This window comes from Cupressus sempervirens, chromosome 9, assembly GCF_028749045.1.
Source record: "Cupressus sempervirens isolate cs-2001-9-10 chromosome 9, ASM2874904v1, whole genome shotgun sequence".
Classification (NCBI taxonomy): domain Eukaryota; kingdom Viridiplantae; phylum Streptophyta; class Pinopsida; order Cupressales; family Cupressaceae; genus Cupressus; species Cupressus sempervirens.
Window position 1 is genome coordinate 473236496 of NC_143126.1, and position 13015 is coordinate 473249510.

The 13015-nt window shown below is 30.9% G+C and overlaps 1 protein-coding gene across 1 annotated transcript; it reads right to left on the minus strand.

Moving 5' to 3' along the window:
- Window positions 1-3727: 3727 nt before the first annotated feature.
- LOC149539376 (1-aminocyclopropane-1-carboxylate synthase 7-like) lies at window positions 3728-6501 on the minus strand. Its single transcript, XM_089799196.1, has 4 exons — window positions 6175-6501; window positions 5594-5725; window positions 5157-5317; window positions 3728-5043 (listed from the first exon to the last, which is right to left on the minus strand). The coding sequence occupies exons 1-4, from the start codon at window positions 6385-6387 to the stop codon at window positions 4194-4196; spliced, it is 1356 nt and encodes a 451-aa protein (XP_089655322.1). The 5' UTR covers window positions 6388-6501; the 3' UTR covers window positions 3728-4193.
- Between the last annotated feature and the right edge of the window lie 6514 nt (window positions 6502-13015).

The following is a 13015-nucleotide window of genomic DNA, read 5'->3' on the forward strand; positions in this document are numbered from 1 at the left end:
TGGTTACATTTGTATGACCTTCCATTTTGTCATCTCTTATTCTATCATATTTCCTTTATCTTTTCCTTTTGTTGCCCATTGAATACTTTAATCTATAGAAACAAAAATAATAATTTAGATTTCACTAAATACCAGCTAATGCTTCAATATAGAATACATAAAATAAAAATAAGTAGATGGGAAAATGCAATTTTGATTAAATCCATGAAATACATGATGAAAATGGCTTCAAAATTTGTTGTCTTCCTTAAATGCTCTTCTATTTTTTATTTTTTTGTATATTTATTAAAAAAATGAAAAAAAAAAAAATTATATAGAACAATGACATTAACCGCTTGTAGTTTGATAGGCCGACAAGGGTTTCAAGTGAACCTAGTTCGGTCGAAAGGGTTATGGCTGAAACTCTTTCAGCTGTAACTACCTATGTGGCATCCTAGGTGGTAGCCACATAAGAAAAAATAAGAAATTCTATAAACATCTCGCTTTGAAGGCCAATTTGAAATACTAAATTGAAGTTTAAAAAAACCTAAAAATATACTTTTGTAGGTCTCAGAGTCCAGATTATGGTCCTACAATTTATTTTTTAATTTTGATTATGGATAATATGTTATAATTTTAAAATATTACAAGTAGGTATTTTAAGATTTAGGAAGATGTCTACTCAAAAACAGGAAAAAAATAGTAAATCAGCTCAAAAATTATTATTTTTTAATGTTGCACTAGAGGAGACATTCTTCTTCAAGAATATGTAATTTGTTCTAAAAAATATGTAGATTTGATGGAAAAAGTTGACGGGAGAAAAAGATGTCAATTTCTAATAACTTTGACTTTGACCAATTATAACTTGAAAAATATTAGCCGAATTTCAATTTTCCTTTTTTAGTGCACTAGGTATACATGTCAACTCTAACATATTCCAACATCAAGCAAAAATATGAACATTTGTATATATATTTTTGATGGGGAAAAAACTCTATATTTTTGTTATTTAAAAAAAAATAAAACAGAGACTTTAAAAATTCAAAAATAAATAAAATTTTCACTCATTTAAAAAAAATGAAATTATAGACATAAACTTCATCCAATTTTACACATTTCATTAGCTTACATCATCTTCAAATTCTAAACACAAATGCCATTTTTATGTTGTTAAAGTTGAAGAGTTTAAATTTTGATATCACTTTTCCTTTATAAGAGGTGACACGAGTTTTTTTCTTTTACACATTTACAAATTTTGATGGTTGTGTAGTTAGAGTTGGAGATAATTCTCGATATCCTACTAAGTGAAAGTGATCTATTATATAGTTGATGACAATAACACTAAGGATGTATTTTAATTTTTAGTGTTGGACAACTTTTTGATAAGGTCTATCATCTACAATTCACTGAGAAGGAAGGAGAAAATAAAGGATTAGCATGGAAATTTAATTGGTACTAGTACAAAAAGTAGAGATAATATTTTTTAGTTGAATCCTACTAAGATAATTTTCTTTGTTTCTAAAGTTAACGATAGTTTGTTATGGTAGAAAATATTGAACATTTATGTAAACTTTGATCATATTATGAAAGTCTAATGTTGTAAGAGTTTGGTTAGGAAAATTTTATCAATTTTTTTAAAACTAAAATATCTAATCAATATCTATGTAATAACTACAAGATAATAACCATGCAAAGTGATAGAAGATATGTTAAATAGGGAAACCCTTGATCAAAGGGAAACCTCTAGTGGAATTGATGCCCACAAGATAATGTACTAATATAGAAGGTTCCTTGTAAAAGGGTGTGACCTTGCTCTAGGAGTCAAATTCATATAATCAGTGCATGTCAGTCCTTGTTACAAGACTTTATATCTCTTTCAGGAGAATCCAAGCCTATTAGGAGTTGTTCCAAATACATTAGGAGTTAATAAGAAGATAAATGAACCCATCATTAAAAATTCTTCAAAACTATTTAGGCCAACACCCATTGTTGGCCTCACAACAAAGAAAAAATCTCTACATGAGATTGATCATTGGGATTTTGGGGCTCCCCAAACCATAAATCATAATGAACATGACCACCCAAGGCATCAAAAGAAACTTTGAGAGTCTTGTACCAAGTATGTGACAAGAGGAGAACTAGACTCCCACCGGTGACTGAACAAAAATAACTGTCTACATGAACATGCCCTTGAAAATTATCAACACCTCTCAAATCAAAAGGATAGAAATAACTGTAAAGAGCCTAGAACTTGGGGGGGAAGGGTGTTCGAAATATGGACCCCATGTACTTTGGAAGCTATTTTTTCTTGGCCTTATCTTTTGGGGCTACTATTTGTTTGACTATGTTGAGCTACTAGACCTTTGTCTTTTTATTTGGTGACAACTTTTTCCTTTGTTAGGGTTCTAGATCCTTTTAAAAATCTATGTGTATGGGGTTTCAGGTCCCTTCAAAACCTGCTTTAAAGATTAATCAAAACCTTTATATTTAAAAAATTAAGTTATAATTTTATAGTATATTATTTTAGTTGCATTATTTAATTTCCATTAATTTAAAATATACAAGTAAACTAATTATTAGTTAACTAAAATCTTTAAAATTTTATCCTAAATCATAATCCAATCTGACTAAAACAAATGTGCAACTTTAATAGCATATAAATATTTAATTAACAGTTAATATTCCTAATACATTGTAATATGCAAAGTTATAATTTATATATATTCAATAAATTTAGTACAATATGATATGCAACATGAATTTTAAAATTATTGCATATTATTTGTGCAATTTTAATTTGAGTTTTTAATTTAATAGTTAATTGTCTCTTTTATTTCCACAATTAGACTTTTAACTAAGTTTTTTTAATTAAATAAAGGTATTTGATTAATTTATCATACTTAAGTGCTCTAATATTTAATACTCAAAAAATTGTAAGATTTCATTATTCCTAAGTCATAGTTAATCTTGTTAAATTCATTTCACTAAGTAAATATACGACAAAACTCACATGACTGAACCACATAAAAACAACTCAAAGGATTATCATGCTCAAGGTTAGGTTCACCAATTTACATCACCTCAACAAATTTGGATTGGTAGTCATTCAGATACTTGTCCATATTTTAGGGCAATGATGGCTGAGGTCAGGATTGAGTTGGTAAATTGTATCCCCTCTTACCATTCAATACTACGATAGGAAATGCTCATCTTGACAATTCAATGAAGTTGCTGCCTAGTACTTATATACTTACATAAAAGACAAGCATATATGTTTATTGTATATAAATATGAATAGAAAATATAGAGATTGATACATCATATAGATTTTGTTGAGCAAGTGATTATGACGTCATCCCTCAACCACATCAAACACATCAATCAGAAGATAAAACATACACACCAACCATAGACATGCATTTATGAGGTAAGAAAAACCATATACATAAATAACATCATAATTTATGCATTATCCATATGAAAATAACTAACACACACACATAGAGTGGTTTAAAAGATTTTAACATCAACATTTAAAAGTAAACTATTAGAGGATATCTCAGTTGCATCCACACTGTCTATGATCCAAATTTCAATCTACTATTGAGAAGGGAAAATGGTGGAGAACAAAAAGTTACATAGAATTTATGTTTTTTTAATTAAGATTAGAATAAAGACTAAATGACAACTTACACAAAATCTTGAATTTTCTGTATTATAATTATTTTGATATATTTTGAAATATAAATTTTGATATATTTTGAAATATAAATTTAGAAAGAAAACTTTACATTATTGATTGAAACAATCTAATGGGCACCCTAACATACTGTTGATATCTCTATCTATATATAAATAAATTAGGTCAAATGTTTACAAAGACATCACCTTACATGTTCCCTTCAGAAGCCAAACAACACTAACGTGGAAGGCACTATAACGTGTATTTGACACGAACGCTTTGACCGTGAATTTTAGTCATCTATCGGAATTACGTGAAATGGAGAAGAATAAATGGCAGTGAAACCACGTTGCATTTGCCCAAGTTATTCTTGCATGACACGTATCTTAGGTTGAGATCATTACGGTGGTGTTCCTTGTTGTTCAAGTCGCAATAACAATGTAGTGGAGTTGGGTAGGTGTTGCCAATTGTCAATGCATTTATTTAGCCTGCTGCATCAGGCAAGTGGAAGTCAGCATAGGAATTGACTTCCCTAACTTGTACCTGTCTCGGCAAATTTTTGAAGTCTCTCCAAAGCAACTTCCATGGTGGAAGTATTCATTTCAGCAAAGCAGACTCTAAACCAGCCAGGTTCCATGCATTTGAATGAGGATCCAGGAGAAATATTCAGTTTGGCCTCATACAAAATACCCTTCCATAATTCTATCTCCCCCTCTATGTCATTTGATGGAAGCAGATGACTCATGTTTACCCAACAGAAAAGCCCTGCATTCCCTTCTAAGATTTTAATGCCAGCTCTCTTAAACCCTGCCACAATTAAACTGTGCCTTTCTTGCAGCCTCTTCTTATTCTCAGTTATGTAATAATCAACAAAATCTGGATTAGAAAGCATAGAGGACAATAAGTGCTGAGTCTGAGTAGAAATCATGGTGAAACTTGACATTCTTCTAGCTGTTGTAACCACACTATCATTATAGGAATAAATTGTCCCAACTCTGAAGCCTGGAAGACCCACATCCTTTGATAAACTGTACACAATGTGCACATTATCTGGGGTATAATTTTCCTCTGCAACAATCTCTGCAATGCTGTGAAACTCTGGAGAATTGAAGACAGAGCCAGCATAAATCTCATCACAGACAAGATGTATTTTCTTCTTGTTTGCAAAAGCAAACAGCATCTTCAATGTCTCAACACTTGATATTGTCCCCAGTGGGTTGCATGGATTTGTTATGAGAATTCCTTTGACCTTCTTGTTGAGATCTTTGGCTCTCTTGTATGCTGATTCCACTTCAGATTTGGTGATTTGAAAGTTGTTTGAGCTGTGACAATGGATTGGCTCAATCTCTACTCCTGTGCGCCACCTCAGATCTCTATCAAAACTACAGTAAAAGGAATAACATTAGATAACAACAATATGCAACTATTCATCATTATTGTAACACTAAAAGCCAACATAAGGTTAAAAACCATCATTTCAGTGAAGCCAACTTACGCAGGGTAATAAGGAGATGGTACTAAGAAGACATTTCCTGGATCAGCAAGGCAAAACATTAGCACCTCATTAGCTGCAGTTGATCCAGCAGCATTTACTATTCTGTCAGGATCAAATTTCACTTTGTGTCCTCTCAATGCTTCCATGAAATATGCCATAGCCTGTAGTGACAATTCACAAAAAACCATTAAAAAACAATGCCCTAAAGTTTGGGTTATACAATAGGAAGGATTATTCTTATCTTTCGTGTCCCACAAAATAATTGTTTGGCAGATTTTCATGAAGATGGCTTTCTTTTAGATTTATTCTTTAATTTTTTATTTTATTTTGAATCTTAAAACTTTTTCAATATACCGACAATCACATTCTAAGTCAACCCATTAAAACTTCAAACATAGAACAATAAAGCCCATCCAGCCTTTGAAGCTTATAATCACCTTTCTGTATTCTGATAATCCATGGTAATCTTGATTGAGTGCCAAGTCCATGAATGAATCCGAACACTGTTCAGAAGTAATTGTTGCCTCTGGGTTCTTTATCAACCACTTTTTCATCACATCGAATGATAGCTGCAAAGAAAAAAAAATAGTGGAATTCAGAAATCTAAACCAAAATATTTGAAAGTACGTCGTCTATTTTCTTCATTTTTAGCATCATTCTCCGTCTTCCTCATAAGATACAAACAAGCACATCCAAAACTATCCAAAAAAAGTCCAGACAAATGCCATAGGCTGTCAAAGCTAACACTTTCTAACTTAATATGGAAATATTCTCCATGTGTGCACAAAAAATCCAATGTGAGTGTGCAGCTTATCCTACCTTGTAGGTAAGAATATTTTTCTTGATGATCCTATTATCAGAAATATGAAATATTAATCATGGAGTATGGTATAGTTCTAAAAATACTCTGACATCTCAATACTATGAACTATAAAATTCAATGTCCTTAAAAGGAGAATAAATACTTTTGAGTTCCTACAAAATAAACAAAACATGTTGTTGGGCTATTTTGCCCTACCGTATTCTCTGCTAAGCCCATCTGGATAATCCCATGGGGATTGAGCTTTTCATCATATGGATCATTTCTATACTTCTCCCACCCAGCAAAGTAAGGTGAATCCTCCCCATGTAGACTACCAGTTGCCATTTTAGACAGACTTGTTTCACTCTCAATATTATCGAAACTTGCACTAAGGCAGTTCATGTTTTCTTCGCATAAGATGGTCCTCATTTTAACCCAAAAACAATTGAAACACACAACCAGAAACTCTAGTGAAATATATCTTTCTCAAACACACAAAGCTCTTTTTTTAATACTTTGGTTTGCCTTTGTCTGCAAGAAAGCTCAAATCCAAGAGATACAAAATTTGTCACACAATCCCCCTTATATACTTGAATTCATTACAGTAAGTCAAAAGCGTGTGGGCACAATGTCATCTTCCCTGAACTTGCCCTAAGGGGACACAAGTACCAGGTGGCGGTCCCTTACTGACCAAACAAATAAATGTGAACGTGAGAATGTATTATAATTCTATGTACAGACAATTGAGCTGTAGGCAAATACGGTCTTAAATAATCACAAAAGACATATAACATTTAATTGTTGATCATTTATTTAGCACTTGGATACAACTATTATAGTTTTTGACTATCCCTTATAGGGAAAGGCCAGAGACTTAGAATTAAAAGTGCAAAACGTTTATAGAAGCTTGTTTCTTTTAGAGTTTTATCCGGCGCAAAGAGCTACTGCTTTATGCCATTGCAAATGGTAATATTGAAATTAGGATAAGAGTATAAATTATAGCGAAATGCACGGTTATAAAAATGAAAATACATTGCTCATGTTTATTCACTCTTGTCTGCTGTTTAGCCGTTTCAAAGTTGAATACTTGGTGGAACTATTTGGAATATACGAATCAAAAGTCCTGAATGTTGTGGCATTTTATCTTTCAAAGACGTTTAAAATGTGAAGAGGGCGTGGGGTTTGTTGTCTGTGAAAAGTCGAATTTGTCCAGCTCTAAAAAGGGTCATATTCAAATTACTACGTTCGGGTAAATACAGTTCAGTCATGGTCCAACTTTGAACAGTCGTTTGTATTATTTTTTTTCCAAGTCGTACTGCAGACATATTGAAATTGGCTCTTAAAACAGTTGGTGGGTGTCTTCCACTAACACATCCAGTTGGAATGAATAAGGTTCCTTCCATGATCTAATCAGATATCACGGAGGATAGATTAGTCCAAATTAAATCGACTTCAAATGCATCAAATTATTCATTTGGACTATAGTCTACTCTGGAAATAATGATATTTAAGCGTAGAATTTATTTCCTAATCAAACACTTCTTGTGTCTGTTACTTCCTTAAAACTCGTACAGACTATGCCGAAGAACACGTAGAAATTGAGCATGTTTTTGTAATGGCTAATTGAAGATTGAAAGGAATAGGTCGAGATCTTGTTATTAGTCCTTGTTTATAGGCAAATATTTTGTTGCTTAGATGATTAATGTACATCAACAACAAGGGTATGGTGTAATAATCAACTCATAGAATTGTTGTGGTCACTAAGTTTCAGACATTAGTTAGATCATTAGGTTTGTAAGTCTATTTTGGTTAACATCTTCATAAGATGTGTGCTTTTATTTATATTAGTACGTGTCCATCAACAAGGGTATAGTTTAATGATCAAGTCACAATACTATTATTGTAGAGTCATTAAGGTTTAACCAGTCATTAATTCATTAGGTTTGCAAGTCATGTGTCTTTGTTCAGTTAACATGTTGGTAAGATGTGTGGTTTTGTACTTTGAATGTATAGTTCGTAATTGGAATGTTGAACATCTTGATTTTAACAAATGTGTTTATATGGCAGAATTTATACCATAATATGTTGTTTTTCTAAAACTTGTTTAAATTCTGCTAAGAAATGTGTACAAATAAGCATGCATTGTATTAAGAATAATAGAAAATAATACAAAGAGATCTTGTTAGCTTTTACTTCTAGGGAAATACATTGTTTAGATTGTCTAATTAGCTATTATTTATAAGTGCATATGGGAAACATAATGATCAAGTAGTAATATTGATGTAGCAATCATTAAGTTCACATTTTTGTTGTAAAAACATACTTACATGATGTGTGTCTTTGTTGAGTTATTGCGGTCATAAGTTGTGGGCCTTTATTGGATCATTGAGATCATGGCAATGAAGAAATGTGGTAGTGTCTTAGGGGTAGAACTTCCCTATTAATGGTCCCAATGATAAAACCATTACAAACATTTTCTGCTACATGTGATCTCTAAGTTTATATCAGGATTAAAAACCCATTTAACATCAATAAAAATTATTAGTAAGTGTACGTTTTGCAAATCAAATGTTAAAGGATTTTCCCAAAATAAATAGTTATCTTTTATCAAGTTAAGATGTAAATGTTATAACTAAATTTATATGAAAAATAAATTGTGAGCAATTTGATTAACTAAAAATATTTATCTATAATCTTGATTGGCTAATACTTTCTATTCCATCCTTCACATGGATTCACAAAACTATAAAATTTGTTTGCATTCATACTATAAACTATATGCTTTATTCATAGAGAACAATATCTAGTAGTAAAATAACAACAAATGTATCATTTAGTAAACAACTAAACTAGGGATATAAGATTACTACATATATTAACCTCTTTCATTTTAACCTACATGCACATAAACACATGTATATATGTACATATGTGCACATATGTGTAAGGAGGGGGGTTTTCAACCCTCAAGATGAGAACACCACACGGAGAAAATAGTCCAACATTACCTCAAGCACTAGCATTCTATTGAGCTAGGATGAATAAAATGAAAAAGAATAACCAACTATATAGATAACTTTACATGCCTTAACAAGCTATTGGAGAATCCTTAACAAGATAGCCTATTAATTATTTCTAAGGGTATAAAGAAAAGATGTTTTCCTTGATTGGGATATAGTTGTACGATCAAAGAAGAGAAGTGATTGTGTTAGATGATTGTGGTGAGCTTCAAAGGAAGTGTCGTAGAAAGTAAGTTGCAAATAATCAGTTCATTATTTTAGATATGTTATCTTGAAGGTTTATTCTTCACACTTACTAGAGAATTTAGGCAATGGTTCGATTGGTTTTCTATCATCCTTTAACAAGGTTAGAACCTTCTAACAAGGGTTCACAGTCTCCTAATATGGATTTATCCTTTAATAGGGACTGTTGTACTAAATGAATTGAAATTGAATCCTAATAGGGTCACATCATCTAAGAAGGAACTTATATATTAGTACATTATCATGTGGGTGTCATCCCCATTGATGTTTTCCTTTTGATCAAGGATTTCCCTACGCAATAAAATCATAGTGTTTTAGTATATGGTTTCTTACTGGAATGTGTCATTTCTTATTGGAAACAATCAACAGAACATAATTTTAGTAATAGAAAATAAAAATTTTAACATGTAAACATGTCTGCAAATTAATGCAACACTTAACATAAATATTTTGATCTTTTGAAAATCAAACTTATGTGAAAAAAAAAAAGGGAATTAGTACCCACAAATTGTTCTCTCTTTTGAAGTGTGCCCTATTAGGATTTTAACCCTATTAGGAGTTTACAAAGACATTGTTAATTACAATCTAATTAAGGGATTTACCTCTAGACATGTTAAGAGATTTACCCTATAAAGAGTAGCCTTATTAGAAGACTTAGAACACTAATTAAAATGCCACCAAGTTTTGAAGGAAATTTACAATAAAGGACTTGTTAAGATCCACTTGGTTAAGGGATTTTATAGCACTTCAACTATTAGGGAATAATAGGTAGAATGTTCTTCTAATTAGGACATCCTTTGCTTGATCAGTTCTACTATAGCACACACAAAATCTTTACTTCACCGACCTATGGTCCAATCACACCTTCAAACTTAAACCACACCACTATTAACACAATAATTCTTTGCCTTCATTAATTATATAAAAAAATTTAAAACCCTAAGTGCTCCATTGCCTTAAAATTTTCATAACATATTCTCCTTTGATCTTCAATTGCATTGATCGCACACCACACTTAAAAACACACATTTCAATAGACACAGTAAATTTCTAATATTGTTGCATCCTATAATTAATCTTATATTTGAATTCATGAAGAGAAATCAAACATATTTTGGCCAAATAACTCCTTCTAGAATCTTCATGACACACTTACATTGATCCTTGGAATGCCAGGTTATCATGCCCAATTATTTACACAAGTTACCACATAATGTTCACATCGACCAAATTTGCTAACTCATCCATGCCATCATTGAGCTTTAATCTAGTGTTGACAACTCAAGAACACAAACAATTTATCCTAAAATTGTTTTAATCTTTACAATACCTACTCATAGATCATCCAAATGAGTTGCACTCATGACCACATCATCTATAATCCATTTTTTTCTTACTCCCATGATTGGTCAATTTAACTCTTCATATATTTAATGAAATAATCAAATTGTCTATTGTTTATCACTAACTATTCTATCAGTTTTACTTTTTACCTTCAACCAATCGTAATTTACTCAATATTACATATTAAGAGTAGTGGTCATACATTTGACTAGATGAGACTCCCCTAAGTCTCTCGTGAGTATAAAAATGACTAACACTAACTCCAATACCTCATTCATCACATTCATATGTGGAAACCTACTGAGAACATGAGCTCAATACTTGACATCAATGACAACATAATAATTGATCATCATGCAACCAAATCTATGGCATGATAGCTCCAATAATCTCCTACCATCAATGCATCATTTATGCCAACAATTATATAATCCATAAATACTTCAATAGTCAAGATATTATTACTATCAATCTTGAAGCACAAATTACTATCTATAATTCTTTTACTAAAACCTAGTTTCATTAAATATTTATCTAACCTTGCATACTAGCCTCATGGGGATTATTTTAATCTATACAAATATTTCTTCAACTAAAAAACTATATCAATCTAGTCATATAAAGGAAAACCATAGTGTTACTCAACATATACTTCCTCTTCTAGATCACTACTCAAGAATGTTGACTTGACATCCATGTGATATACCTTGAAATATTTCTAAGTAGTATGTGCAAGGAACAATCTAATTGGTTCAATTCTAGAACTATGCAAAAAATTATCCTCAAAATGCATACCTTGCATCCATGAACATCCTTTAAAGGCCAATATGACTTTTTTTCTTATTGCCATACCATCTTCATTCAATTTATTTTGAAAATTTCATTTAGCCCCAATTTCATTCTTATCTTTAGGTTTGGGAAACAAAATCCATGTCTTTTTATTCTCAATTTTATCTAACTCCTCCATATCTAGTATGAAACTTCCTCTTTGTGTTCTTCACAAACATTACTAGGTTCAACCTAAGAAATTAAACAAAAATAATTCCTTCAAATCCTTCCTCTAGTCATAAGTCCATCAAATTTGTATCATCAATAATCTATTTTTTTGAATGATTCAACTTTACATAAATTGGGATCTTCTAAATTTCCTTTGTAGAAAACTCATGTATCAACCTTAATCTCGTTAGCATATTCCTAAACATGTTCTCCTAATCTTTAAAAATTTAGTTTAGATTTTGTACAACTACAATTTGGTTCTCTTGATAATCACTTATTCATAATTGTAGGATATTTTGTGTATCTCATATCTTTCATCCATTTTAACATTATCAATTTCAATAAATTTCCTTGGAGAAACCTATTGTTGTAACATTTTTCTTGGTTTAATATCCAAAAAAAGATCTCTTCATCTTTTCTAATGTAGAATTTACTTCCAAATATTCTATAATACTTCACAATAAACATGTGTTCATATCATAGCTCATGAGAGGAATAACTAGCTCCATGATTTACCTAAACTCTATTCAATGTATAAATTACAATACTAAATACCTTTGTCCACTATAATTGAGGTACTTTTCCATCCACCATTTTAGTTCATGTTGTATAAAAAATAGTTTTATTATTTTTCTCTATAGTTCCATTTTGCTGAGGGGTTCATGGAGGTGGCATCTTTCTCTTTGTTCTATGTTCTTTACAATAAGTAGTACACTCTCCTGATTTAAATTATCCACCTCTATTTGATCTTGGACATTAAAACATTGATCATGTTTTAGTCTCAATCATATCTCTAAAATTTTGAACTTGTCAAATTATTATAATTTCTCTTTCAAAATTGTATCCCATATCATTCTAGAATAATCATAAATGAAAATAATAAAATACTTCTCTCGATAGTATCTCTTTATTCTTGTACAACCACATAAATATATATGCATCAAATATAATAATTCATTTGAAGAATGTATCTTTCTTTTAAAAGTAGAATCTTGTTATCTTTCCCAATTGTCATTCGTTACCTATTGTATTAGTTTACTTTAGTAATACAGGAAAGTCTCTCATACAATTCATAGTAATTATCCTCACAATATTATCAAAATTTAAAAGACAAAGTTTTTTGTGTCATAACCAACTATCATCAAAGCTTAAAATAAAAAATTTATTATTTACACCATTTAACTATAAACCATTACCTCTATTTTTGGTTCCTAATGCAATCTCAATTTCATATTTGTTAGCATTATGTACATTCCATCTTTGACTTGTAATTTTTAACCTTTATCAAATAGTTGTCCATTACTCAAGAGATTGTGCTTCTATCCTTCAATATATAGAACATCATCATTTGGATTCTTACCATAGAGTGTAATAGAACCTCTTCATTTGATTAAACAATGTGGGTTATCACCAAATATAATAATAAAACCATCATAACTTTCTAGCTTCACACA